At 58.4% G+C, this 26,827-nt stretch overlaps 12 protein-coding genes and 1 non-coding gene across 13 annotated transcripts; 7 read left to right on the forward strand and 6 right to left on the reverse strand.

Moving 5' to 3' along the window:
* Nucleotides 1-356: 356 nt before the first annotated feature.
* On the forward strand, nucleotides 357-2,300 carry EHS24_005015 (uncharacterized protein; the record flags this gene model as incomplete). Its single annotated transcript, XM_028620557.1, has 8 exons — nucleotides 357-395; nucleotides 492-540; nucleotides 581-616; nucleotides 667-684; nucleotides 737-763; nucleotides 819-1,411; nucleotides 1,452-2,028; nucleotides 2,083-2,300. 8 exons carry the CDS (start codon nucleotides 357-359, stop codon nucleotides 2,298-2,300), a joined length of 1,557 nt encoding a protein of 518 aa, XP_028479529.1.
* Nucleotides 2,301-4,421: 2,121 nt separating this feature from the next.
* Nucleotides 4,422-4,507, reverse strand: EHS24_005016. Its single transcript has one exon. It is a non-coding gene; the product is annotated as a tRNA-Arg (tRNA).
* A 1,728-nt stretch (nucleotides 4,508-6,235) lies between these two features.
* CNHHK5 (His Kinase A (phospho-acceptor) domain) lies at nucleotides 6,236-11,129 on the forward strand (the record flags this gene model as incomplete). The annotated part of the gene is made up of 3 exons (XM_028620558.1): nucleotides 6,236-8,260; nucleotides 8,320-11,040; nucleotides 11,124-11,129. The coding sequence occupies 3 exons, from the start codon at nucleotides 6,236-6,238 to the stop codon at nucleotides 11,127-11,129; spliced, it is 4,752 nt and encodes a 1,583-aa protein (XP_028479530.1).
* A 117-nt stretch (nucleotides 11,130-11,246) lies between these two features.
* KAE1 (putative tRNA threonylcarbamoyladenosine biosynthesis protein kae1) lies at nucleotides 11,247-12,733 on the reverse strand (the record flags this gene model as incomplete). Its single annotated transcript, XM_028620559.1, has 7 exons — nucleotides 11,247-11,286; nucleotides 11,327-11,424; nucleotides 11,471-11,819; nucleotides 11,925-12,144; nucleotides 12,195-12,296; nucleotides 12,362-12,631; nucleotides 12,685-12,733. 7 exons carry the CDS (start codon nucleotides 12,731-12,733, stop codon nucleotides 11,247-11,249), a joined length of 1,128 nt encoding a protein of 375 aa, XP_028479531.1.
* A 382-nt stretch (nucleotides 12,734-13,115) lies between these two features.
* Nucleotides 13,116-15,286, forward strand: ALE1 (lysophospholipid acyltransferase; the record flags this gene model as incomplete). The annotated part of the gene is made up of 6 exons (XM_028620560.1): nucleotides 13,116-13,187; nucleotides 13,392-13,618; nucleotides 13,668-13,694; nucleotides 13,741-13,938; nucleotides 13,992-14,577; nucleotides 14,621-15,286. The coding sequence occupies 6 exons, from the start codon at nucleotides 13,116-13,118 to the stop codon at nucleotides 15,284-15,286; spliced, it is 1,776 nt and encodes a 591-aa protein (XP_028479532.1).
* A 633-nt stretch (nucleotides 15,287-15,919) lies between these two features.
* EHS24_005020 (uncharacterized protein) lies at nucleotides 15,920-17,964 on the forward strand (the record flags this gene model as incomplete). The annotated part of the gene is made up of 3 exons (XM_028620561.1): nucleotides 15,920-16,029; nucleotides 16,219-16,914; nucleotides 16,959-17,964. 3 exons carry the CDS (start codon nucleotides 15,920-15,922, stop codon nucleotides 17,962-17,964), a joined length of 1,812 nt encoding a protein of 603 aa, XP_028479533.1.
* A 75-nt stretch (nucleotides 17,965-18,039) lies between these two features.
* On the reverse strand, nucleotides 18,040-18,665 carry EHS24_005021 (uncharacterized protein; the record flags this gene model as incomplete). Its single annotated transcript, XM_028620562.1, has 3 exons — nucleotides 18,040-18,043; nucleotides 18,144-18,476; nucleotides 18,535-18,665. 3 exons carry the CDS (start codon nucleotides 18,663-18,665, stop codon nucleotides 18,040-18,042), a joined length of 468 nt encoding a protein of 155 aa, XP_028479534.1.
* A 641-nt stretch (nucleotides 18,666-19,306) lies between these two features.
* EHS24_005022 (uncharacterized protein) lies at nucleotides 19,307-19,801 on the reverse strand (the record flags this gene model as incomplete). Its single annotated transcript, XM_028620563.1, has 2 exons — nucleotides 19,307-19,468; nucleotides 19,520-19,801. 2 exons carry the CDS (start codon nucleotides 19,799-19,801, stop codon nucleotides 19,307-19,309), a joined length of 444 nt encoding a protein of 147 aa, XP_028479535.1.
* A 249-nt stretch (nucleotides 19,802-20,050) lies between these two features.
* EHS24_005023 (uncharacterized protein) lies at nucleotides 20,051-20,542 on the reverse strand (the record flags this gene model as incomplete). The annotated part of the gene is made up of 3 exons (XM_028620564.1): nucleotides 20,051-20,176; nucleotides 20,238-20,414; nucleotides 20,486-20,542. The coding sequence occupies 3 exons, from the start codon at nucleotides 20,540-20,542 to the stop codon at nucleotides 20,051-20,053; spliced, it is 360 nt and encodes a 119-aa protein (XP_028479536.1).
* Nucleotides 20,543-22,918: 2,376 nt separating this feature from the next.
* Nucleotides 22,919-23,263, forward strand: EHS24_005024 (uncharacterized protein; the record flags this gene model as incomplete). Its single annotated transcript, XM_028620565.1, has 1 exon — nucleotides 22,919-23,263. One exon carries the CDS (start codon nucleotides 22,919-22,921, stop codon nucleotides 23,261-23,263), a length of 345 nt encoding a protein of 114 aa, XP_028479537.1.
* Nucleotides 23,264-23,526: 263 nt separating this feature from the next.
* EHS24_005025 (uncharacterized protein) lies at nucleotides 23,527-23,991 on the forward strand (the record flags this gene model as incomplete). The annotated part of the gene is made up of 2 exons (XM_028620566.1): nucleotides 23,527-23,574; nucleotides 23,656-23,991. 2 exons carry the CDS (start codon nucleotides 23,527-23,529, stop codon nucleotides 23,989-23,991), a joined length of 384 nt encoding a protein of 127 aa, XP_028479538.1.
* Nucleotides 23,992-24,331: 340 nt separating this feature from the next.
* On the reverse strand, nucleotides 24,332-24,913 carry EHS24_005026 (uncharacterized protein; the record flags this gene model as incomplete). The annotated part of the gene is made up of 1 exon (XM_028620567.1): nucleotides 24,332-24,913. One exon carries the CDS (start codon nucleotides 24,911-24,913, stop codon nucleotides 24,332-24,334), a length of 582 nt encoding a protein of 193 aa, XP_028479539.1.
* Nucleotides 24,914-25,220: 307 nt separating this feature from the next.
* EHS24_005027 (uncharacterized protein) lies at nucleotides 25,221-26,617 on the forward strand (the record flags this gene model as incomplete). The annotated part of the gene is made up of 6 exons (XM_028620568.1): nucleotides 25,221-25,288; nucleotides 25,573-25,648; nucleotides 25,708-25,808; nucleotides 26,241-26,268; nucleotides 26,310-26,418; nucleotides 26,538-26,617. 6 exons carry the CDS (start codon nucleotides 25,221-25,223, stop codon nucleotides 26,615-26,617), a joined length of 462 nt encoding a protein of 153 aa, XP_028479540.1.
* Between the last annotated feature and the right edge of the window lie 210 nt (nucleotides 26,618-26,827).

A 26,827-nucleotide genomic window follows, 5' to 3' on the forward strand; every position in this document is an offset into this window, starting at 1 on the left:
GTGGACTTTTGGGTGGGTGTGGGTGCCTTTTCTGAAACTCGGGTGGCGTGTGGTCGAGGCCAGGTCGCGTCCACACAGCCCAGGGTGCAAATGGACACAAACAGGGCAATTCACGCGTGCAGCACCAACACAAACGGCCACGTGTCAATCACGTGACTTTAATAATTGACGTGTCATTTATTGGGGTTGATCATGATAACCCGCATTCGGTCCACTCTCTGCTCTGTCTTGCGCGCATCACGCTTACGGGTTTATTGTTTCGTGTACAGTAGTAGCACATCAGTGGTGGCAAATCAACAGCTGCTACTCTCCACCTCACAGCCTTACCCATCACATCGAGGAAAACCATCACACCAATGTCGGCTCTCACAAAAGATCAATTGAGTCGCCTTCAGGTAAGTAGTGGATTCGTCTCACGCGAGCTTTTGGAGCTCGCCTATGGCAAACAAGTCCTTCGTCCGTGACGCCATCTCGAGCTAACACTCCATCAGGACGATGTCCAACTCGAACTCCAGCGTCGAGAGTGGGCCGAGCCCGACGGTAAGCCTTTACCCTTTCCTATCCATCTGCTGACCTGCAGACACCGTAATGGCCGAGTACGTCTGTGTACTTCTTGGTAAGTGGAGCGTTCAAGTGGAGGGAAGAACACATTACTGACTGTGTTAGCCAACGGCAACCCCCGGGGTACGTCTTTCAAGATCACCTTATGATTGAGTGGACACTGACTTTGCAATAGACCGCGTCAAGTCCGAGATGGAGGACCGTGAGTGATTGCTGGAGCTCGGTTACGAGGAAGCTTCGCTGACATTCTATCATAGTTGTCGGCGCCGACTTTGAAGACTCGTTCCTCGACTGGCTGTTCATCAGCCGTGATGCCCTCGCCCAGCCGGCGCCTACCGTCGCCGCTGCTGCAGCCCCCGAGACCGCGCCTGCTCCCGAGGCCACATCTGGTCGCCCCAACTCTGATGGTCCCGGGGCTGGTTCCCGCATGTTCGCCTCCGCTGTCGAGGGCACCAAGCGCAAGGCCGACCCCATCCCCGAGGAACAGAACAAGCGCCGCCTCCCCGATGCTCCTCTCGGAGCGTCATCAGCACCGTCTGGCCCCCGCGCAATGCAAGGCCACGCTCCCCATGGCGGCCGTACTCTCGCAGACAGGTTGGGGCCTCGTGGTGGACCAGCACAGCGTGGCGGCTTCAACGTGCGCGGTGCCGCAAACGGCGGCCGTCCTGGCCAGTTCCCGGGTGGTCCCATGGCAGGCGCGTTCCGTCCTCAGTTCCAGCAGCAGCAGCAGCAGCAGCAGCAGGGCCAGCAATTCGGCTTCATGCCTGGTCAGCAGGAGATGATGATGCAGATGATGGCCATGCAGGCCAACATGGCTCAGATGGCGGAACAGATGGCCATGATGGCAGAAGTGGGTATTCATTGTTCAGAAACGAGCTAACCCACCCCAGGAGAAGGCGCAAGGCCCGCGTGCTGTCAGGCCGCCCAGGACCACACCCGTCAAGGTTCCGTCTGGCACCAAGCTGGGCGGTCACGCCGTCTCCGCCATCCAGCCAAAGTCTGGCTCCCTTGGTCCCATTCCCGACAAGCCAAGCTCGACCGCCCTGTGCAAGTTTGGCGTCGGCTGCAGCAACGCACGCTGTACATACTCGCACCCTTCACCTGTCGCGGACGAAAAGACTGGCATGGTGTTGAGCGAGGAAGCTTGCGAGGCAGGCAAGAACTGCAAGGACCCGGAGTGTATTGAGAGCCACGTGAGCCCAGCAGCTGTCCATGGCGAGACCGCTGGCCCCAGCCGCATGCTCTGCAAGTACCAGAACTGCACAAACCCCACCTGCCAGTTCCGTCACGAGGACGCCGACGGCAACTTTATCCCTCCCCCGGCCCAGACCAAGACTCCAAACCGCGTCTCATTACCCGCCACTTCGGACAGCAGCAACGAGGTCGTCATGAAGCCTAGCCTCGACGTCGCCCTGGACAACACCTCGACTGCGCGCCCGTGCCGTTACGCTGAGAGATGTACGAGGGGTGAGTTTATTTGTCTCTGAACAGCTCTTGTGGAATCCGTCCTGACCGTATCAGCCGACTGCAAGTTCTCCCATCCGGCTTCCCGCCCGGCTCCTCGTGGAGGCCCGGCCAAGCGCGGCGGCGCGCCCTCGAGCTCGCGCGACTCCATCGCGGGCGAGATGCGCAAGAGCACCAAGTTTGGTGCCCCCAGCGCGGCTCTCAACCCCGCTGCCGGCGAGTTCAAGCCCGCCGGTGCCGCTGAGGTCGACGCGGAGCTACAGGTCACGCTCTAGGTAGACAGAAGTAGAGATTTGTCGGTGTCGAAGGAGAGAGAGAGAGAGAAGAACAAACGTATCAGCATCACTTGTCATGTAGTTGGATGGGACCGCCATGTGGCGCCACTGTGTTCTTTCTACATTGTTGTTTCGCTGCGGCGAAAGCGTGAGGTGCACGGGACTGGGAGGAAAATGGATGCCCCTTGCTGGTATGTGGCCATGTGGCTGTGACCGGGTGTGGTGGCATTAGGCGTGTCTGCTTCCTCGTCGAAGACTCGGTCCACTTATGGAATTCACTTGCTGGACGCACACTGAACCAAGCGCAGAATACCTACCTGCCACGAGATAGTGGAGCCCGTTTCTTGAAACCAGGGCCGGTGGTGTGTCGTTGATGGAAGACGCATCACATTGTCGCTATTGGGAAGCAATTTAAATGTTCATTTTGCCGATCCCAATACAATACATGAGCGTGTTTGGGCAAATGTATTGAGAGGGGCAATAGAACATGCATTCGTAGTTGTGTCTGCACGCGATAGACACGGCCACAGGCCACAGGCCGCATTGCCAGTACGGCGCCTGTCAAGGCCATTGTCTTGACTTTTGTGTCCCGCGGCGCTGGCGGGTGTGTGGGTTGGCTCACTTTTCAGGTGTGCAAAATGCTTTCATAAAGGGTGGAATTTCCTATATTTCAAGATGTCCATAGGACAGTGGTATCATTCAAAAGTTGTAAGCTTTGGGTGTACCCACTGGGACCTACAGACTACACCAGGGGTGACGGTTCGATCCTCAGGATGGTTCGCCATAAAAAAGCGTTGGAGGTTCGAATCCAGTGATAACGCACCATCCTGATTAGAAAAGAATTCCTGGTAATAGAAGCGTCAAGGTTAGACTCCAATGAAACGACTTCTAAAACAGAAAAAATAAATAAAAAAAGAGTACCGGAATTACAACAACAGGATTATAAAAAATAAATAGAAAATCAGAAAAAAAGGTCAAGGAGGACCGGAGCCCCAGCTTTTTGCTAGTCACCGCAGTGTAGGTAATCCATGTGGCTGTCGCCCATAGCAAGTTATACCGTCTTTTGCTGGCCGGTGCGGCACGAGGCAGGTCAGTATGGATTGCGTCAAGCCAACTGACGGCTATCGTGTAAGCTAGGAGGGGTGGATCGTGTGCCTAAGTCTGGGACACTGCGACTGCGACTGACTGCAGTTATAGTCGACTGCGGTTACAGAGCACAGTCTGTGAGGGGATAGTCGATTCTAATTAGAATACAGTTTCACCGCTGATGAACGATGCCCGGTGGAGCCGACGCAATCGTGCAATTGCCTCGTTTGGACAGGTCCCTGTCCTGTAAAGATTGGGCTCGCAAGACCTCGCAATGATTCCATTTGGAACACTTAGGCACATTATTGTGAAGGACCGCTGTTGTGACTGACCGGTGACACCGTCTTCCTGACTACTTTAGGCAACCCGTTCCGTCTTTCTTAATCCCATTTCCCCCCAATGAAAGCAACGAGCCCTGTCATGGCTCCACCGGTCAGGTCTCAACGACTCGCTAGCCTGACCTCGAAGTGCAGAGTGGCGAATGAAGCTCCAGGCCGGTGGCGGCAAATGGGTCGTCTTCCGGAGAAGGCCTTGTTTTGTCCTGCGCCACAGGAAAAGCCCGTGGTGACCACATATGCCGAGGTTGCGTCGCATTGCACTGCTCCACGCGGTGACCACCCGAGTCTGGTAGCCAAGTTCTATTCTTCCAGCGCTTAGCCCACATCAACTGCCAGCCTGGGCTGTTCTCCCGCGAGCAAGGAGTCTGTGTGGAAAGTTCCGGCAGTTACGGCTCGGCAACAAGATGTCAATAGCTTGTCAACAATCTACCACACGGGGTTGCTGGTCGAATGCCCCGGCCACACGTCGACGAGCGACGCGCGACTCTCTGTGCAAGCAAGGACCGTGCCGCATACCGCGGGTGGGTGGTTCAACCCGCATGAGCAAGTTTGTTTGGCTGACGTAGTTTCAAGTGATGATGTGGCACATCGCTGCACTTCTCGTCACCGCAATACCCTACCCTCATCCTGATCATCCGTCCGCTGCTGTCCACTATCCGCAAACGACACATGCATGGCAATAACTAGCCAAAAAGGAAGGTCACGACGGGGATCGAACCCGCGATCTCCTGATAACGGAAGATTTAATCGTAGTCAGACGCCGTACCATTTGGCCACGCGACCTGCGATGTTTTGTCCTCTGGTGCGTTGACCACGATGTTTCGACAGTTCAACCTGTGACGATCTCGTGCCTGCAGGAGAAGAGAACTAGGCCCGATCGGACTTCGTACTCTCATTCCATGTATCCCTGGCATTTTGACATGGATGACGACAGTATGGACAGTGTGGAGCAAGTGGCCTCCCACATGCTATCCCCGGGGCGGGTGCAGTGGACAAGCGTGCGTCTTTGGTGTGCTCTGTGAGATCCTTGCAGCAGAGGCACGCCGTGCACCAACATGCCGGATGCAGGCCATGTTCGGCACAAGGCCTTGCGTTCTTCAGCCACCTTCGTCGGCGGCTTGCTTTGAGACTGAGTTTGACCTGAGCGTCCAGGCCAGATGCGCGCAGATGGTGCCCACTCCTGACGTCCACGGAATGCGAGGTGCTTTGCCTCAACGTAATCCTCTCGGCGTCCGCCGGGTCTGCCTCGTGTACAGAATACTACGGGCAGTGTGACAAACAGCAAGGCTAGTTCGCATGCTTTGGTCGCAACAGGCAGCAGCTGCATGTTTGCGCTGCCGGCCCGTTCGTGGAATCTCTGGTCGTCGTCGAACATGCCTCGTCACAAGCTTCGGCGGCACACGCGTCCACACGCACAGGCCACAGGCCGCCACCGCCACCGTCCATGTCCAGACCGAGAGGGAAGTGGGACGACGAGCAGGCATGTGTTGTTCCACGACAGTGTTGAGTGCAGAGTGGTGGTCAGGGAGCCCATGGGTGGGTGGTTGACAAACCGAGCAGCACAGTTCGGCGACTGAGTTGGCTCAGCCCTGTCTCTTCCAGCTCCCGTGGCCAGCATCTATGCGGCGGCGCCACCGTCACAGGAGAGGAATCAACATGATACAATTGCTGCGTTCCTCTGCCCCTCTGCCCCTCTCGCCTGTGGCCGCTGGTGGTGGTCCGGCCCATTTTGTCTGGGGCTCGGCGGATCCACTTCGGCGCTGCTGGCTGTGTCTGTTCGGTGGGCGGGCCTGCGTTCCGGAGGACCGAGCGCTCCGAGCGGCGTGTCATGGTGTCAGCTTGGCTCTCCGGGGGCGCACCACGGGGAGAGGCGACCGGGGGGGGGGGGGGGGGGGGGGTGGGCGAGGCCTTGCTGTGACAGAACGAAGCGGGAGTCAAATGTGGGTCGAGGCGGGTGGATGATTCTGAGGATTCTGGGATCTTGGAAACCAAGTTTGATTTGAGCCCATGCAAACCGGGCTGCTTGGCAGCGCTGGAACCTTTGGGACTGCTTTTGGTATGCTCCCACAAAGCAAGGAATGGGAAATGACTCTGTGGGTGCAGCATTGCGGGGTTGCAATAGCGCAAGAAACAGCGAGATCCACACCATTCCCTTGTTCTAACAGGTGTTATTTGCCTCCGCGCACCCCCACACCACACCGTCTGTGCTCCTTACTCCGGCTCATTCACTTCACTAATCCACCATCCCTGGCCACCCGTTTCTCCACTACCTTTACTCTTGTTACACACACACACACGACAACTGCTCCCCGCCTCACCTGGCGTGCTCGCTGTACTGTCCACCACCCTGGCGTCCACTCTCCGCACCGCCATCGCCATCGCGGTGACACACCACGTCTTGTCAGCCGCCGCTTGACCCTCATTTCGTCCCACTCCTTGGCCCCTTCCCAACCACCACCGCCGTTGCGCCCCGACCTCGTGCTTACACATGAGCTACTGAGAGCCGAGGTCATGCCTTCAGGCGCAGGATTAGCGTCCAGGCCACCGCCGCTGGTGTCGCTGCCGTCAAGCTCGTCGTCGACGCAACCCAATACCGCCCAACCATCCCCTCCTCTCCGCACCCCGTGTGGCTCCGCCTTCCTCCGCCGTCTACACACCGACCCAAACGCGAGCCATGTCACCCTCACGTCTGCTGCCAGCAGCCTCGAGATTCCTTCCCAGATCAAGCCACTGTACACGGCCGCAGGCGTCTTTGAGACGTCAGTCTCGACTGCCAATTTGTTGACGACATCGCTGTGCGGCGAGCCAGCCGCTGCCGTCGAGACCCCAGCAGCAGCAGCCGTAGACCCACCATACGAGGACGATGATGACCCACGGGCGTCCCCGCACGTGACTGTGACATCACTGCCCCTGCCCCGACCGCTACCGCCAACACACCACTCGTCACTACCAGAGGAACTGCAGCCAGTGCGCCAAAGTTCATTTCAAGAACGCGTGGATCGAGCACCATCGGAGACTGTCAATCTGGGCGGACCATCCTCAGATCGAGCAGCCTCATTTGCGGCAGCCTCAACAGATGCGTCTCCTGAACTCTATTCGCAGCTGATCAGCGAACATCGCACGAGCTGGCAAGAGTTTGCTGCAGCCTACACCTGTGGCCGCTTCGATCCCGTTCGGATCCCTTACCCACCAGAGTTTGAGATGGCCGCCCGGTATGCATCCATCGGACGGTCCTCAAGCTCTCGAGCAGTAGCAAAGCCTCTCGATGCCGACACTTTCCACGCCCAGCCTGGCACAAGCCATCAAAGCACTACGGGAGCGGGCGCACAGTGCTCCGAGAAAACGCCGACTGTGTCGACGCCTGGACGGCAAAAGGCCTTTGAGCTAGAGAACTTGCCCAAGCCTCCCGTCTCAAAGCCGCCAAAGCTCACTCTGCCGGCCTACAAGGTCGCCGCAGCCACTATGCGACTAGCGTCATCCAACATACCCGACTCCATGTTTGCCCCCTTGTCGGTTCCTAGCCCAGAGCGGGAGCTGCTAGACCCCATGGCGTCGTTCATCTCGTCCGCAGCCACGAGTTCCAAGAGCAGCAGCGGCAGCAGCACCAACTCGGATCCCGGTTCTGGATTTGTTTTGAACCGCAGCATGTCAAGTATGTTTCCAGTCGGCACCCCACCACACGAGACATTACCTACCATTGAAGGAAGCCCAACCATTGAAGGGAGCCCGACTGGAACACCAAACGAGTGCAGCGATTCATACCACTACTCCGATAAGAAGGACATTGCAAGTGCTACTGTTGTTGAGGTTCAGCCAAGAGGTGCCCTCCATTCGATCCCTGCAGCCTCGGCACCCCTTCTGCAAACCGAAAGGCCTGAACCGGAAGAGTCGGCGGATGACTACTTCAGTGGACCCACAGTGCCAAAGGGCCCCGAGATTGAAGAGCCTGGCTCTCCTGTACCGGTTCCGACCGTGCATGCCTACCCACTTGTGCATCACCCCCACGAGATTGAGCCATTTTACCAAAAGTATGGTTTCCTACCGGCCCCTATGCCTCCCCGCGAGGCAGAACGTCGTAAGGCGCTCTACAGCTTCAATATCCTGCATACCGGGGGCGACGTCAACTTTGACCGTATCGTCCACATGACCAAGCTTGTGTTCAACACTCGCATGGTCTTCCTCAGCCTCATTGACTCGGACCAGCAGTGGTACAAGTCCCAGTCTGGCTTTGGCGGCTCACAGTCGCCTCGCATGACCGGTATCTGTGGACACTGTCTCTTGGTCAACAGCGACGAGCCATTTGTCGTCCTGGACACTCAACTCGACTGGCGCTTTGCCCGCAACCCCCATGTCGTTGGGCAGCCAAACATCCGCTTTTACGCTGGCGCTCCACTACGTACTTCGGACGGCCACAATCTTGGCTCGTTGTGCCTGGTCGATGACCAGCCCCGCTCCGAGTTCACCCCACGCTCGAGGCACATTCTCAAAGAATTTGCCGCCATCGTCATGCGCGAGCTCGAGTTGTGGCGCGACAAGGTGAGCGATGAGAGTCACCTTCAGAGAGAAGCAATCGTGATACTGACATTGTCTCACAGCTGCAGTTGCGTACGCGCGACAAGATCCAGACGTCCATGGAGAAGTTTACACGCGAATGCCTCGAGATTGACGAAAAGCTCACGTCGACCAACTTTGAGGCAGCGAGCCGCATGGGCCAGGTCTACCAACGAGCAGCCAAGCTGGTGCACACAACCTTGGACCTCGATGGCTGCGCCATTCTTGACATTAGCCAGTTTGAGCGCGTCGAGGTGCCGCTACCAGGTGGCGGCCACAGTGTCGTCTACCACGCCAACCCGTACCACGAGACTCAATCGGTGTTTGAGAGGGTGCAGACGTTTGACTCCGTCAATGCGTTCCCAGTACTGGCGTCAACTCCTGGAGATGTTCACACGAGGCCCTTGTCGCCCTTGGAACACGAGCGGATGGCAGCGTTCCTCGGTGACCAGCGCGACGGCAGGATCTTTGAAAACGTTGCGCCGTCGTGGATCAAGTACATTTTCCCATCAACGCTCAAGTATGGCATGGTGGTCCCAGTCATCGGCATCGACGGCCAACCGTTTGCGCTCATCTGTGCTCACACCCACGACCGCGGGAAACAGTTCCTGGAGGGTTACGAGCTCCAGTTCCTGCGTGCTATTGGTGTCATCATCTTGTCGGCCGTGCTGCGTCGACGAATGCTCATTGCCGACCGCAGCAAGAGTGTGCTCATATCTTCGGTCAGCCACGAGCTGCGCACTCCGCTCCACGGTATTCTTGCCGCGACTGAGCTCCTCAACGACTCGCCACTCGACACCAACCAGGCCGCGTTCCTGGGCACGGTCAAGACGTGTGGCATGCAGCTCATCGAAACCGTCAACCACGTCCTCGATTTCACAAAGCTTAACTCTGAGGCCAAGGGCAACGGGTCGCGACGACCTGTGCACTTGACGGAGCTCAATCTCGCCGAGCTGATTGAACAGACGGTGGAGAGCTGCTATGTCGGTCAGCGTGCACGGTGGATGCAGAACGGCGACAGCGATCTTGGAAGCTACTATGCGCCGTCCCAGAAGAACGGATCACCCGACCTAGCCGTCAAGCGTAATGGTGGCAACGTGATGGAGATTGAGGCCATTGTCGACATTGGACTGCGGCCTCAAGGCTGGAACGTGGCGTGCGAGAACGGCTCCGTCCGTCGCGTCGTCATGAACCTCTTTGGAAATTCTCTCAAGTTTACAAAGGACGGCTTTGTCCAGGTTGTGCTGCGCGAGATGCCTCATCCACCCGACGCCACGAAAATTCCCGTCGAGCTCATCGTCATCGACACGGGCAAAGGCATCGGCAAGACATTCCTCAAGGACCAGCTCTTTGAGCCGTTTACGCAGGAGAACCCATTACAACCGGGTACCGGCCTGGGTCTCGCCATTGTCAACAGCATTGTCCGCTCCGATGCGATGCAGGGCAGCGTCGACGTGTGGTCCGCCGAGGGTGTTGGAACCGAAATCCGCGTCCAGTTCGAGGTCGAGCTTCGAGAAGACCCCGTGAGCCTCGGCAGCAACGTCCCTGAATACCTCGCTGGCCAGGGCTACACCGTGGCGTTCCTGGGGTTCGACGTCGAGCACCGCGGCATCGCCTTAGTACGCGAGGTTCTGCAATCGTACGCCGAGTTTATGGGGTTCGAGGTGATCGATAATCCCGACCACGCGGACGCGATCATTGTGCACGACTTTGTCAAGAAGCGCACCGAGCAAGTCTACTCCAACAAGCCGCTCATCCTCGTTGCAACGCTGCGGAAATCGGACCCGGCGATTCTCGCAACCATGGGACGAGGAGCGTACACTGGTCTGGTTTACAAGCCCATCGGCTCCAGCAGTGTCTTGAGGGAGTTGATGGCCTGCGTGAAATGGCTCAAGGCCCCGACCAAAGCGAACAGCGGTCTCTCGGCCCTCACGGCCAAGATGACCTCGCTGTCCGTGGACGATGGCGAGAGCGGTCACTTACGGCCTCGCATGGTGTCCAACGAAAGCTCTCCATCTCACCTTTCCCTGGACGCTCGCCCATCGCCCCAGCCGCGCCTCCGAGACACTCGTACCACAGAGGTCAAGGCCGAGTCCATGTCCATGTTGTACCGTCGACGATCGGACGAGCGAGACATCAGCCAAGCCCCGAAGCGACCGGTGATGGCGCCACGAGGCCTGACGTATCACTCTGTTCCTCGGCCACCTCCCGCCATGGACGAGAACTCGGTTGGCGCACCAGAATCCCCCGCCGTCTCGCCCAATTCACCAAATTCCACAATCTCGCTGGCGGACGGTGGCGCCATGCTCAAGGCTGCGGCCTTCCCCGAAATTACGAGCGGACGTCGTCGACCAGCGCGGGTCATGGTCGTGGAGGACAATGCCATCAACCGGCGCGTGCTCACCGCCTTTCTGAAAAAGCACGGCTTCGAGCATATGGAGGCAGTGAACGGTGCCGCGGGCGTCGAACTGTTTGACGGCACCCCTCCCGACTACTGGGACGTCATTCTCATGGACATTACAATGCCGGTCATGAACGGCTACGACGCCACCAGGAGTATCCGCCGTATCGAGAGCGCTCGGCGGTTCAATAACAACAACAAGCACAGCCACGATAAGGGCAGCAGCGCTGTCAACAGTCCTACAATGCCGTCGCTCAACCCCCTGTCGTCCCACGCCAAGATCTTTGCGTTGACAGGTCTCGCTACTGTGGACGATAAACGGCAAGCCTTCGACTCCGGAGTAGACGGTTTCCTTGTCAAACCTGTATCTCTTGCAAGCCTGGATCTATTGTTTAAGAGTAAGTTGTAGAACAAGGCATCTTGTGAACCAACTGACACTGTCCGCAGAAATAGGCTTCTAGCTCTTCTAGTGTGTAGTTCTCTAGTGTATAGAAGGCGTGTCATACCTACACCTTACATGATATCCCCAATGCATGCGCACGCAAGGCATCTTGCTAGATATAGTTACAACTATGCGCGCCAAGTGACATGAACGGCGTCAGTGCGGAAGCTGCAGAGTTAGTGCTCACCCCGTGACCGTCGCAACTCACCGTTGGGTCACGCTCGTCTTCTTGATGTCCGTCGTCTGGCCCATGCGGAACGCAAGCAGGCCAGCTTGTGCGATCATGATACCGTTGTCAATCGCGTACTGGCCATCAGCCACTGTCCCAATCTGCCAAACTTTCAATACTCACACTGTCGTCGGTGCCGTACACGTGGCCGCCGCGCTCGGCAGCCATGATGCCCATCATCTCCTGCAGGCGCTGGTTACAACCGACACCGCCAACAATCAGCACGTCCGCAGCGCCCACGTGTGCCATGGCACGCTCCGTAATCTCGACGAGCATCGCAAACGTCGTTTCTTGCAACGAGAAACACAGGTCGTTGGGGGTGATCACGTCCTCGCCCTCCTTGATGGAGTCGAGCTTGTCCCACGACCGGTAGCGCTTGTCGTTGGTGTAGCCCTCCACGGCGGTCAGGATACCGGCCAGTGTGACGTCCATGCCCTTGGTGCCGTATGGCAGGGGGACGAGGCGCTTGCCCCTGGGGAACAATGTTAGCGGTGCCAATGTGAATAGAATGTGGGATGGAGACCGGCTGAAAGGTTGGGAAGGTGGACAGACGGCACATGCCCACAACTCGACTCACTTCTTGGCCTCCTGCTCAATGTTGTAACCAGGGCTGGGGTCGTTGCGGAGCTGAATCACACGCGCGAAACGGTCCAGACAGTTTCCAATGGCAATGTCGAGCGTCTCGCCAAAGATGCGGTAGCGCTGCTGGCTGTAGGCAATGACCTGGGTGTTGCCGCCCGAGACGTACAGCACAATCGGATTGGTCGACGAGGTAATGTGACGGCCCATCTCAATGTCTAGAGATGTTTGTTAGCATGGGAGCAAGAGGGTGGGTAGTGCTACTCACGGCCGACACAGTGGTTGACGCCGACGAGGGGAATGTTGTGCAGCAGCGACAAAGTGCGCGCGACCAGCGCGCCAACCTGGAGCGGTGTGCCCATACCGGGACCTGAGGATGAGCTTAGTGTCAAGCAGCAAAGCTCTAGCGAGCCGCGCGTTACGCGTGCTACTCACCCTTGGTGAAGGCAATAACATCGAGGTCGCTCATCCGCACACCCGCCTTGCGGACCGCCTCGCGAATGACGCGCACGACCCACTCGCGGTGGTGCCGCGCCGTGTCTGAGGGGAGGAAACCCTCACCAGGAGGGGTGATGTAAGTGTGACGGACGTTGGAGAGGACTGTGACGAGGGTGGCCTTGCCGCCGGGCGAGGGCGAGTGGGAGATGATGCCGGCGCCCAGCTTGTTGGCCGAGCCCTCGATACCGAGACACAGCAGTCGCTGAGCTGCAGTGAGTCAGCGAGCAAAACAATCTTATGATGTGCGCGTGCGTGCATACCTGGCTTGGTCAGTGGTGAGACTTTTTTGTGGCCGTTTTGTGCTGTCATTGTGGATATTGACGAAGTGGACGAGTTGAGTGGCCAATTTTCGGATAGGGACACACCCAAATGCCTGATCTCGGACAGCTGCGTGTGTCTCGGGGCAGGCGTCTGCAACCGTTTGATGACTGCAATGACCGTTCATGCAGCGAGAAGTGCATGTGCACAGTCGCCTTTTGGCCCCATTGCAACACAATAATCTGCATGCATGCCCTCTCACCCAGCTGGTGCTACGTGTAACGGTCGTGGTAGGCATAGTGGAGCATTGCCGGTTCCGTGGGCGGGTCCAAAAGAGGGAGCCACGAGACGCCGGCTGCTTCGGTCGGGTAAGTGACGTCGAGGGCCGCTTTTCATAACGTCGAACACTCCATCTCATCTGTGCATCCCACTCATGCGCATGCTCTGGGATCCTCTCTTCGAGCGCCTGTCCGACGTGGCAGGCGCACCGCCAGACCAGATCAAGGTGCGTCTTCATGACCTCGGGAGCCCGGAGCCAGCTGGCGTGTGGACGTGTGGTGCTATCCGCTTCACAAACGTGATGGAAACCCTCCGGCAACAACACGGGCGACCCCCGCCAGTGAACACCTGGTGACCACCGATCAGCATACCGGCATGCAGACGATAGCGGAGGTGGCCAATGTGGGAGCTGATGCTGACGCTGCATTAGATGATCGCGGCGCTGGTGCTTGCCTTCCCTCTCGCCGCCATCTTTGTGCGCCTGCCTGCCAATCGACCCAACCTCGCGCACATCTTCTCCCTCATCGTGACCACGTTCTTCCTTTGGCCCTTCCTTGGTCTCGGTTGGGGTTATCTCGAGCTCATCTTCAGCTGTGTCGTCACTTATGTGCTCGTTGCCACCCTCAAGGGCTCCAACATGCCATGGGTTGTGTTCTTGTAAGCCGAGTGTCCCATACCGCGCGCTTCTGCTGACTGCCCGGCAAAGCTTTGTTATGGGCCATTTGACTATCACGTAAGGAGTGGCAAACGGGGGTCGCCATTGTTTGCTGACATTCTAGGCATGTTCGTCGCGCTATCTGGGCTGTACCCGTCACCGAGATTGAGATTTCGGGCTCGCACATGGTCCTTGTCATGAAGCTCTCAACTTTTGCCTGGAACGTGCATGACGGTCGTCGTAAGACCGAGGAGCTCGACAACATGCAGCTCGCCACCCGCTTGTCAAGCCTCCCCAACCCACTGGCGTTCTTTGGCTACTGGTAGGTTGTAAAGCAGTGTGGGTCTCCTCAGTCCAGTCGCTAACAGCTCGCAGCTTCTACTTCCCCACTGTCCTCGTTGGCCCATCATTCGACTATGCTTCGTACGATGCGCTCATCAAGCACACTCTTTACACCACGCCGCCTCCCAACGCCAAGTCCAAGATCTCGGGCCGTACCCCTGTCGGCCGTCGTCGCGTCGCCTTGCTCCACTTTGCTATCGGCATCTTCTTCCTCGCGATCTTCTCCCTCCTCGGCGCCCGTGGCAGCTTTGAACGCGTCCTCACCCCGACATGGTACACGTGGGGCAAGGCTCAGCAGTTTGGATTTATCCAGTTCTGCGCCTTTGTTGCCAGGACAAAGTACTATGCCGTCTGGAGCATGTCCGAGGGCGCTTGCATTCAGTCTGGCCTCGGCTTCAACGGCTACGACCCCAAGACTGGCCGCACGCTCTGGAACCGCGTGCGCAACATCAACATTCTTGCTATCGAGACGTCGGAGAGCTTCAAGGTTCTCCTCGACTCGTGGAACTGCCGCACCAACGTTTGGCTCCGCGAATGCGTTTACAAGCGTCTCGCGAAGAAGGGGCAGAAGCCTGGATCGTTCCAGAGCATGGCCACGTTTGTTACCTCGGCCTTCTGGGTAAGTTGTCAAATATTGGTCCAATGAGCTAACTCCTATACAGCATGGCGTTGCGCCTGGCTACTACCTCGCATTTATCACGTGTGGTCTCTACTCGTACCTTGGTCGCATGTTCCGTAACATGGTGCGCCCTTATTTCCTGCCTGCATCGTCGCCTGGCGCTGCCAACTCGCTGCCTCGTTGGCCCTATCCCAATCTCGCCAAGCGCGCGTACGACCTTGTCGGATGGGCGTGTGTTCAGACTGGTGTCGCGTACGCGGTCGTCCCCTTCTTCGTCCTGGAGCTCAAGCCCAGTGTCCTCACTTGGGCTCGTGTCTACTTTTATGGCCACGTCAGCATCTTTGCCGCAGTCGCCTTCTTCAAGTTCGGCGGTAGCAGGTGGCTTCGTAAGGGCCTTGCGCCCAAGGCCCCTCGTGTCAAGCCTCTCTCGCCAGCCGATGCCCCCTCGGTGTCCGTCCAGCCTCCGTCGCCACTCGCTGAGACATACGAGAGGTTTGGCGAGGACGAGTCTGCCGCGACTAGTGGCGTGGCCACTCCCTCGAACTTTGTCTCCGAGGCTGACGAGGCTGACGATGCCAACATTGAGTGGGTCGCACACGACCTCCAGAACAAAGACCAGAAGGATTTCAGTAAGATGTCCGACGAGATCCTGTCTGGGTTCGACACGCCCAGGCGGCCTGGTACCCCGACGCAGCGCAAGACACAGTAAGTAAAGCGATGCCCCCCTGTCATATGAGCAGGGACACAACCCAATCGCCACTTGTCTCTGTACGGCGAGCGGGATACAGCATATAGTCCTAGAGAGAGAGCACAGATGCATCTTGTGTCTGAGTGCGAGCCAGTAGGAGCTCGAGTTGATGCGGCGTTGGCCACCCAAGCAATTGTGCCAAGGGGACGCCACGCGTCCGGGGACTGGGCGGTTAAGCATACGGTTGCCTGATTGCTGTGCCAGGTTTGTCGTGTTGACTGCATATAGCCAGGGCTATCTAAGGGGACACCGTGCAGGACCCGGTCCATGCATGGGCGGCGGCCCCACGACGTCCACATGACGGCAGCGGTCAGCAAGCGAATGCGCGATTTCTGGTGGTGTGGTTGCAACGAGTGAGATTTGACACCTCGTCTCTTTTCAGTTTGCGTGTGATCGGCGATGACGTACAGGCCAGCCCGAAACAACGGCGAGGGGTCGTCCTATATAACCGCCGCTCCCCCGCTGCCACCACGACGACCTCCTCTTCTTCCTCGTCTCACACAACAGGCGCCCCCGCTGCCTCCTCGTCGTCCATCCCCGTCCCCCACACTCTACTACGCACCCACAGCCGCAACCCCACTGTCAACAGCAAGGATGCAGGACATCAACCAGGCTCACGCCTTTCTCCTCCTTGGCCTTCCCGACGTCATCGTCAGGCAGGTCTATGAGGGGCAGGAGATGACGCTCGCTGAAGGAGAGCTGAGGTAAGTCCTGTCGTCGGTTGCTGGCATCGGCTGCTCGTGGCTCTGTGGTGTATACCTCCCTTTGTGCTACAGTTGCTACCCGCCAGGTTGAAGCAAACGGCCCCAGCGTACGCGCACTATGGCCCGAGTGTTCTCGAACGCCAGCGCCAGCATGTTATGCAGGCAGGACATTACTAACTCCACTCACAGCCTCGAATGTGTGACTCTCCCCATCCCACCCGAGATTGGTCACCAGACGGCCAACCCGTTCGCGCCCGCCGAGACCCCCGAGACCCATGACCTCTGGCTCATCCTCAAGGTCGGCGACTTTGAGCACACCCTCGTGCCAGGCAACTATCTCACCAGCAAAGCTCCTCCCGGCGGCGACGGCGGTCCCACGTACACCATCACCGAAGGCGGCATCCCCAATGCTCGTCTGGACGTGGTCCTTGCTGCTCCCCGCAACGCGGGCGAGCTGGAGGACTTGTCGACCTTTGAGGGCCTGCTGCGCCAATACGGCAGTGTGCACCCGGAAGAGACCGCCCTGACGGGTGTTGTGGCGCCGACTCTGACCAACGACCCATCGCCAAAGTACGACAGTAAATCTAGCGCATATGTTCATGACGAGAAGAAGCCCCTTCCTCCCCCTGTTGTCCACGGTGCGGCGGGACAGGACCTCCGCGGTCGCCTCGTCCTCGTCGACGAGACCACGGGCCAAGTGCTTGGCGAGCTCGACGGCAAGCCGACGGCCGAGGGCGCCGAGGCGCTGGCCAGTTCCGACCCGACGCGCCCCGTCTTTGTCGACTTGGAACCGGGTGCGGACGGTTATGTCGCCCAGACCGAGGTCAGCACCATTCCTATCGAGGAGCTCGACGACTGGCTCCTGCGCGGCGCCGACCGTGTTAGGTGAGCTAATATTTGTGCTGACCGCTACGAAGCTAACGTTACAGCCGTGGCATCCTCTCGTTTGGCACTTGGGGCTCAGCCAAGATGTTGCAGGGCGCCAGCAAGATCAATCAAAAGGTTACCCCGCGCCCCGAGCCGATCAAGCTTGGCAACACCACCAACTCGGGTTTGAAGCACCTTCACGGTATCAGCGGCAGTGCTCAGACCATCACTAGGACGACTGTCGACGGTATCAACAATGCACTCTTCCGCGTAACTGGCTCAGGTTCGTCGAAGACTACAACTGGAACTACCACAGCCGCTCCGACAGTCACGACCTCGGGCACCGCCACGCCATCAAAGAAGCAAGGGTACTACGCCATGCTCAAGAGCGGCGCGACTCAGCTGGTCTCTGCAGCCCGTTCTGCTGGTGGCTCGACGTCGGCTCCCACATCGGCGACTGCCACCACTGCGCCTACCCTTCCTGCCCGCGCTGGCGAGAAGCAGCCGCCTTCTTACACCCAGGCGGACCAGTTCCCCGAGAAGACGGCCGCGTACGGCGCCATCCAGGCCACATCTACCGGCGTCGCGTCGCCGACCGCCGCATCGGCCAAGGGTTCTCAGTACGCTGCACCTGCCGGTACTCCTCCTCCCGGCGCCAGCCCCTTCACCCCCGGTACCCAGACCCCACGCAAGAAGCGCTCCCTCATGAACCGCAGTATCATTGCGATTGACGCGGTCCTCACCGCGACCGAGACGGCTGCCAACAGGCTGGTCGAGTCGGGCACTGCTGCCGCGTCTTCTGCTGTGGGCCACAAGTACGGCGAGGACGCCGCTCAGGCCACTGCCCTTGTCGGCGGTACCGTTCGCAACGTTGTGCTTGTCTACATTGACATTCGCGGTGTCGGCCGCAGGAGTCTCCTCAAGCGCGTCACCAAGGGCTACGTCAAGGCCCGCATGCGTAACGGCGAGACCGTGCGTATCCAGAGCCAGCAGGCCACTGGCCCGCGCACAAGCGTCGTCGACCACCAGCTTGTGGTCAGCGTCCCCGATGCGGAGAAGAAGAAGTGAACGGCACTCGGTAGTTCTTGTTTGTAGACCTGATTTTTATGATATACACGACCTTTTGACAACTGGATACACATACTAGCTACTGTACATACACGGGTGTGGGCCATAGTAAGGTACACCACAGCCAGAGCTGCGTACCTGCGCTGATAGCCCCGTTTCCCACCCAACGTGACGCGTACATGGCAATGACCACCTTGTCGACAGCGGCGAGCACAAGCTGGACAGAAGTGTATGCTCCGTAGCGATCCCAGCGGGCACGCAGTTCGCCACCACACGCCCTCAGCCGCTCCCTGTTAGACACGGGAGCTGGCGACAATCCGGCACCACCGTCAAGATCCGTCTTAGTAGTGATCGAGCTTGCGCGACGGTAGCTCGTCGGTGACAAGAAGATGAGCGCGGCCGTCCGGCCGTACCGCCGCCCATCCTCGCCCAGCTGGAGGAGATCGTACTTGACTCTGCGGAGCTTGTGGCCCGAGTCGATAACGAGGAGGATGCCGTGGTATCGCGACCATCTGGAGGGAAACGAGTCAACAACGGGGATGTATGTGTCGTGGGCTGTGGGTTACTGACCGGTACGTCACTATCACGGCCAGGACAGCCAGGGATATCGCAAGGGACCAGAGCGAGTACCGCAGTCGGAGGCGGGGGTGTTGTGGTGCCCTGCTATAGTCGAACGGCGTGAGGTAGTGTATCAAGCCCATGTTACGAAAGGTGTGTGACGTTGCAAGATGCAAGAGGTCCAAAGATGTGTGCAGGACATGTCAACACCGCCGCTGCGCGTCTGCTGGAAGTAGCTGGGTGGCTTGGCGGTACTGTTCCTCTACGCCAGCCCCCTGTTGCCGCTCTCATAGCTTGTTGAGCTCGGACCACCGGTTCATCCTGGGCGACGGCGAGCCCAGCTTACCGTCCGTTTCACACTCGGTGATGGGAGAGTACGAACAAATCTCGAGACACACCTCGCACTGTCCATGTTGGCGTAGGACAGTGTGTCGGCAGTGGAACGGGCAGCTACCGGCAGTTCTCATGACTGGAGTTTTGTTCCCTTCGGTTCCGCAGATTCACAGTACGCATACCACTACATGCACCAGCACCAGACGAGAGCGAAACCGCGAGCAACCGTATGGAGCATGGCAGCTGTGAATACGACCGTGGTTTGCGGTTCCAACAAACACGCGGCACCAGAGGAAGGCCTTCTAGACCCATTGTTGGGTAGCGTTCGAGGTCGTATTGTGGCGAAATGACGCTTCGTGCCACTTTACGGTCCAACGGTTATATAACATGCTGCGTGGTCGCCTCGACATTACCTATCCTATCCTACAACCTGCCCCTCCTATCCACAGGCTCACTCCGAGTCCACAAACTTGATCTTGGTCTTGTTCCCCTTCCCCACCCCGGCCCCGGTCTTCTTGCTCTTGCCATTAGTAGAGGCTTTGGACCCGGAACCAGAAGCAGTGGCGGTTGTAGCGGGGGTGGTGGTAGTCTGGGGTTCAAACATGCGGCCACACTGAGCACACGGTGTCAGCAACGTGGCCGGCGGCTAGGCGTCCCCACTCACCATAGCGTCCCAGCGGTACTTGACACCAGCGCTCGAACGTTGTCCGATCTCTGGGTGGTTCTTGACGATGGACCAAATGCCGCCAGTGGCGGCCATGTGCGCGTTGATGGCGTCCAGAAGGGAGCGTTCCTCGGCTTCGGTCCAGCGGACGGTGGGTTTGCGGCCGGTGTTGGTGTTCTGAAGGGTTGAGACGAGAATCATGGGGATGCGTGGGGCGATACGTACGGCAGTGTCCTCGGAATCGTCGTTGGTGGCCTTGCGCTTCTTGGCAGTGGGGGGCATGGTGAACGTGACTTGTGTGGTGATGAATGTAGAGTCAGTTGAGAGGTGGAGAGTGGGAGTGACAACGGACGGTGGGTATTCGAAGGTGAGGGAGGGGCAGGAGGGGCAAGAGGGCATCCCTCGCTCTTCTGGATGGATGTGCAATGGACACGTAGCCGCCTGTGCCCCTTTGGTGATCGACCAGACTGGTATTGACATGTCGTGAGGATCCGACACCTGCCTAGCTACAACAACCGTCTAATCACATCACTATTCCGAGTCCTCGAACTCCATCTTGGGCTTGACGTCCTGTTTGCCATTGGGCTCCTTGCCCTTGCCCTTGTTACCGGCCTTGGCCGTGGAAGTGTCTTTCAGGTCGGCCAAAATGCGGCCGCACTGTGTATGTGGTGAGCAACCAACCTCAGGCCTGAGCTGAGAACGACCCAACAGAACTCACCATGCCGTCCCAGTGCTTCTTGACACCAAAGTTGGAACGCTGGCCAATCTCGGGGTGGTTCTTGATCAGCGACCAGAGTCCGCCAGACGAAGCGATAGTCGCGTTGATCACGTCCACAAGGTACGCCTCCTCAGCGGCCGACCATTCGGTGCGTGGGCGGCGAGCCTTCTTGGTGCTCTGAATAGGGCAGTCAGCATATTGGCATATTTGAAAGGAGGAACGGGGCAGTGGCGCAGTGATGGGCTTACGGGCTTCTTCTCCTCAATCTCGCTCTCACTGGCCTTGCGCTTGGTGCGGGGAGGCATGGTGGGCGGTATTGGTGGTGGGTTGATGGGAAAATGAATGAGCGAGAAACTCGGATTCGATTCCATGGTGGTCTTGGCAGTTTCCAAGGGAAAGGGCGTGTCGAAGAGCGTCTGCTGACTTTCAACATGGGCGCATCCTCACGCAGAATAGGATGATGTGACGTGCAACTGTCCGATGAGGACACCACATGCTGTGTAACTGGGTGGACACTGTCACCCGATTACCAAAGTGGCGGATCGGCCGCCAAAGTCGTATCCAGGCATAGTGCGTGGCCCTGTTGTCCCTCGTGAACATTTGGGAACCAACTTGAGAGTCTTAGCGTCAGCTTACGAGTGATCAGTGCAATGCTGGCAAAGCCCCTTACCCAACTGAGCCGTGGCCGAAGTGGCAGACGTTTGGGGCAAGAAGCATGCGGTGTCCGACATGTGATCAGTCTTATCGCCAAGCCTCCTTGCCACCGTGCCACCGAACCTCTGTCTTAGCGCAGATCTGGTCTCTCTCCCCCACTGGGCACTTGTGGTCGCTTCGCTTGATCAGTTTGCAGCCTGACGGCTGACCGCCTCTGGTTGGCACGTGCACCAGCAGCTGCGGTACGAGAACATGACATGACATCGATTATGTATCATTAAGGCCCCAAGCCCCCAGACTCACCCCAGCTCCATCCCCGGCCCCCCGCTTCTGACCCCCAGGATTACTCTCGTCTTCTCGTCCCCTATTCACAGGATGTCATGGCATGTCCTCGCTCATGAGTCGCGGAAATCGGAAGTGGATGTGTCGCTAGCTCGAAAGTGGCGGATGGGACGATCACTTCTTCTTTTCCGAGTCAGGTGTGCATCCCGCGTGCGGTACAACTGGGAGAGAGTGATGGGGGAAGGGGACGTGACTGCGAGTGGCGTTGTGGATCCGTGGGACTGCGGGTGATTTCGTGTCGCCGCCTCATTCCCATCAAACCATTTGCCACCACCTTTGCCACCGACTCGGCCTGCAGGCAGGGCAAGAAAGTCGTGCCTCCTTCTCGTCTCTTGCCCCCCTCTCTTTTGTAGACCCTCAAGGAACGAGAACTGGAACCTGCACTCACCTTGGGAAGAAGACCAACGACAGTGGCCTTGATCTTGGTGCCGACAGCGGCAATGGTGCCAATAACGGGGAGGGGCTTCTTGTCACCGGCCATTGCTGTTGATGTAGGATAAAGTTTGTGGTAAGGGTGGTTGTGACTACTTGAAGCTGTCGGTAGAAGGTAGTGTTATACGGAGGTTCTGTGAATTGTTGATGGGATGATTGTTGAAAGAGAAAGCAGAGTTGCGAAGGAGGAGTTGATATACCTTCATGGTCGGGTAGCCTCGTCCCACTCCCGGGCACTCTGGGCATTCCGTGCGCTTGCGTGTTTTCACTCCCATTTCCCCATCCCAAGGCTGCCCTCTGTCTTCTGGGGACAGTTGATGGTTCTCGCCTCGGTCAGTGTCAGTCATGGTGCGAAGCTGCCACACTCCCAAGACTGCCCTTTCTTATTGTGCCCCTGTGCACAAGGGGGACGAGCAGCCCGCGTGTGCAAGAAGGAGAAGGACGAACAAAGTCGTCAAGAAGGAGGTATGCATACACAGTGCTGTCAAGATCCCATCACCACGACCGTGATGTCCCCCCTGGTTCTATCGCCACCATTGCGGGATATGGCGACGAGTGTGTGACCTGGGTGGGGCAGCCCGGGGGGCCATTTTCTGCGGCAGGGCAAGTGCTTGGCATGGGGCGAGCAGAGAACCCACCACTCATTGCCCCCAAGTACGCAAGTTATTCGAGTTGGAGGCCCATCACTTGTCAGGCGGACTGCAATCCTCAAGATCAGATATAGGTTTGAAGCTCGGTGGCCGGTGGCAAAAGGCCTTGGCCCTGTCCGCCACCGTTCACAGCCCAGCGTACTTCTGGGTACTGACATGAGATGAGTACATCCCCGATCTGCTCCCATGCATGATGCACAATGTATCTCAATGAGAAGTTTCCACATCCCTTTCCTCCTTGCACATCCTGTCTGCCTGCAGGGCCATGGGGAAAGAAGTCGAGGACATGGGACGACCACACCAGCCCTCCCTTTTCCCAGCCGTTGTTGGCACTGGGGGCGCCACGGGGTGTTCTCAGCTTCTCCCACTGCTCAACCCTCCTTCACCCCTCCATACCCCCAAGTCTCTCTTTCTTCACCCAAACCACGACGATGCAAGATAAGAAACCCTCGGGGTCGTCCTCGCCCACAGAGTCAAAGCGCAGCCGCCAGCCAGCCAAAGAGCAGTGGTCGCCGGAACACGACGTGAGTGGCGTATCTCGCTACAGTCCAGCTCAGCAGTGGGAGCAAAGTACCTGACGCTCAGCGCGCACTTCTCTCAGCCATGACGGCGCGCCTCCTGACCTCGCGTCGCGACATATACGCTTCCCCCGGTCTCGAGTCTGTGGGCGACCACGGCGGCGAGCGCATCAACAAGAAAGTCCAGGCCGCCCTCCGCCGCATGTGTGGTACCGAGTATGCGGACGTTGTGGATGCCGAACTGGCAAAGGTCAAGGCCGCTGGGCGTGGGCGTGCCGATGCAGACAGTGCGCCGCCCAAGAAACGCGTCAAGAAGGAACCGGGAGTCAAGAAGGAGCCAGGCAGCAAGTCCAAACCACCTGTCAAGCAGGAGAAGAGAAGCAGCAGCGAGAGTGACAGCGGATACCGCACCGGCGAGAGTGACCAGTGAATGAATGCCCGGCGGGGGGAGGGCACGGGCGTATGTCTGGTGTTGATCGTGTGATACGTGATGTAGTGGGCATGGCTGATGCTTGATGAATGTGCATGCGGTCATCTTGTCCGTGAGTGGTATATGAGGACGTGGGGCGGCCCTCACTTTCGACACATCCTCTCTTCACTTGTCCTCATCTCTCCCACACATTACTCCCACCTAGCCTCACGCTTCACACACAACCACTCCTACTCCTACTCCACGTCCACCAATCCGCAACCATGCCCGCCGCCGCGTCACCCTCTGCCAAGTGGACGCCCGAGCACGACGTGAGTAGAGCGAGTGCTCCCACCACCACCACCACCACCACCCACCGCTCGCTCACCTCACTAACCCCACTCCCCTTCCAGACCGCCCTGCTCCGCGCTGTCGTGGCCACCGTCCTCGCCAACCGTCGCAACATCTACGCCACGACCGGCCTCGAGGATGTTGCTGGTAACGGCGGCAGTCGTATCAACCAGAAGATCCAGCAAATGCTCAAGAAGCTCGCTGCCGCCCAGGGCCGACCCGACATTGTCGATGACGAGGTCGCTGCCAACAGCACCGCTCGTGGTGGCGGCGCCGGCGGAGCGCCTAAGAAGGTCAAGAAGGAGAAGAACGCCGGAGGCCCCAGCAAGAAGCGCAAGGTCAAGGTCGAAGACTCGGACGACGACATCAAGGTCAAGGTCTCGGACGACGACGAGTGATGATGCCGATATCTGGTGTAGAGTTCCGCTGGGCATGGCCGAGGCCCGCTTTGCAGTGTTAAAACATGAACCCGTTGTCGTTGTACCTGCTTCAGTAAAGCCGTGGACGTGCCGCGCGCAAGGGGCCCAAGTCAGTCAGAGGCTCAGATTCGTGTCGAGCATAAATGACACCAAGTGGGCCACCAGAGAACCACCGTGTGACCGTTTGCGAGCGGGTATGTGTGCATGCTATGTCATGAAGGGTTGTGGGTCTGACTGGGTGTCAAAATGATGGGTGGTCACAGAAACTGCGCGAGTCAGCTTGCCATCTTTAGCCATGTTGGCGCAGCTCTACTCACCTCTAGTTCTCGGGACGAGTCCACTCGTAGTTCCAGCCCTTGCCGCGGGTCTCGGTGGGCACCCAAGCCTCGCGGGGGACGAGACCCTCGGGCCTGGCCTCCTTCCACCTGCTCTCGGGGGTCTTCTTCCTGCCCTGCGCAACACCCTGCGCAGCAGCGACGTTGGCGGCCGCTCCATGGGCCATGCGGACCATTGCGCGGTCGTACAGGGCCTTGTGCTCGCCGACGGACACGCTCTCGAGCTCGGCACACGCGTCGGCCATGGCGTCAAACTTGGCACTCAGCGCACGCTCACGAGCGTCACGCTGGCGACGGCGGTACAGCGCCCACGCGCGCTCAATGGTCTCGTGGGCGTCGACACTGGGGAGGATGTGGGCGAGGCGCTCGGCGTACTTGGTGTGACGGGCGCCGATGGGGGAAGACGAGTTGGGGTTGACACCGTCGGAAGGGTAAAGAGTGGCACGGAGGACGTCGGCACGAACGTCGAGGGCGCCGGTGGCCACGGGAGCCGCGTAGGCACGAGCGGCGCGAGGGGCGACACCGATAGTGAGACGGGAGGAGGATGCGAGGGGGAGACGAGGCATGGTGATGGGTGCTCGCTGTGTTTTTGTGTGTCTATGCTGTCGATTGCTGGTATCTCTACGACACTCTCGGAAATCTCAGCTGAGAGCCACGGACAAGGGCGGTAATACGGCGATAACGGCGTGTGGCAGCGTCCGTTTGCCTGCCTGACCAACGCGCAATGACGTCGTTCCGGCCATTCCGGCCTCTTGGGATGGTCCACTGCCCACAGCGCACAGCCAACAGCCCGCGTCGCTCCTGCCCGAATGTTGCTCATGGGTTCCCCATATCCTTGAACTCTACCTCGTTCCTCCTCCATCACAGACAGCCATGATCGTCGGCCTCGACACTGCCACAAACTTCTCGTTTTACGCCATCCCCGCAGCTTGGGTCCTGGCGTGAGTCCGCCGCCCCCCGTGGGGCGCCACAACGAACAGCGATCAAGCGACAATGGCAGCATCCTGTGTGCTGCAGGACATAGGTCGCTCAAGTCACGGCGCGCAGAATGGCAAGGAAGGCACGGAACAGCCGTTATCTCGTAGCTTTCTTCCTTACTGCGCGTCATCGTGGCCTTGGACACTTGCGCCGTTTGCTGGTAGTGGTCTTGTGGTAACGGAGCTAACATCGCACATCTCCCTTTGACCCTCGCCGCCAATAAACCTACGCTTGTACCCCCAACCAGTATTGCCCCTCACTTCTATGCTGTCGGCCTTCTCAACCTGAAGCACGGCGCAGACAAGCCCGGCTTCGACTTTAGCGTGCGTCCTCCAGTCGTGGTTCCTTTGCTACTCCAGACTGTCAAGCTGACGTTGGCCAGAACCCGAAGAAGTCGCGTGAGCGCATCGGCTTGACAGGCCTCAATGCCGAGCAGCAGGGCCAGTACCTCCGTGCCGAGCAGGCCAACGACAACGGTTTCTTGTGAGTGGTCATTGCTGGGTTGTTATGTTATGCTTTCTTGGGTGCGTCGGCGGCCTATGTTGGGAGGACTACCGGCGGCCGGTGCCATTGTGAGAGTAACAGCGGCCGGCGGGAACGACCGACTGGGTATACCTCGGATGACGAGAAACGCACTGTGATCAAAATCCGCCGTGCTCTTGGGTGATATAGTGCGTTCACGGAGGGGTCGCGAAACACACTATGATAAAATCACCTGCGGGAGCGTCCACATTGTATGTTTTCGGGGGTTGCAAGAAACACCCCAGTGTAAAGGTCGGGAGCGATGACCTGCGGATGGTGCGAATCAGCCTGCTGCCCTCACCGCCTATGAGTGCGGTGCACAGTAATCAGTGGACCATGGGATCAGAGACCGCGATCGTTGGAGAGTACCATGTCCCAGGCTAACGTCTGCAGGGGACTTCCCTTCTTCGCTTGTGCCATCGTGAGCTTTGCTGCGCCTGTTGGCCTTACTTACACCCGCAGCTCGCAGGTAACCTTGCCCGCCTCCCAGCTCACCAGCTCAACTCTGCTGCTGCCTTTTACCTCGGCACCCGCGTGGCGTTCAACCTTCTCTACGTTTTTGGTAATAACAGTGAGTAAAGCGGCGTCTTTGGATCTTGGCAACAGCCGCCAGAAGCCACCTCCACTTGCTGACACGAAAAAAAAAAACAGACGCCATGGGCCTGGCACGTACCGTATCATGGTTTGCAGGCAGCTTCAGCGTCCTCAACCTGTTCATCCAGGCCGGTAAGGTGCTGCAATACACGGACATCGCTGTCACTGTTGCCTAAGGGGAGGGAGGGAGCCCAATTCTGTTTGGTCCATCTTGTCTGTATCGAAAGGTTGAGCCCATGTGGAGACTATGAAAGAAGTGAAATGACACGAGTGGTCTATAAAAGTGGATACATCGCCGAGTTTCTGGTTCTATGGTATTATTGCTGTGCAGGGTATTGACGCCGGTCTTACTGTACAGGCTCTTCTGCCCCTCTACCTTCTCGTGC

Source organism: Apiotrichum porosum (assembly GCF_003942205.1).
Source record: "Apiotrichum porosum strain DSM 27194 chromosome Unknown scaffold_2, whole genome shotgun sequence".
NCBI lineage: Eukaryota > Fungi > Basidiomycota > Tremellomycetes > Trichosporonales > Trichosporonaceae > Apiotrichum > Apiotrichum porosum.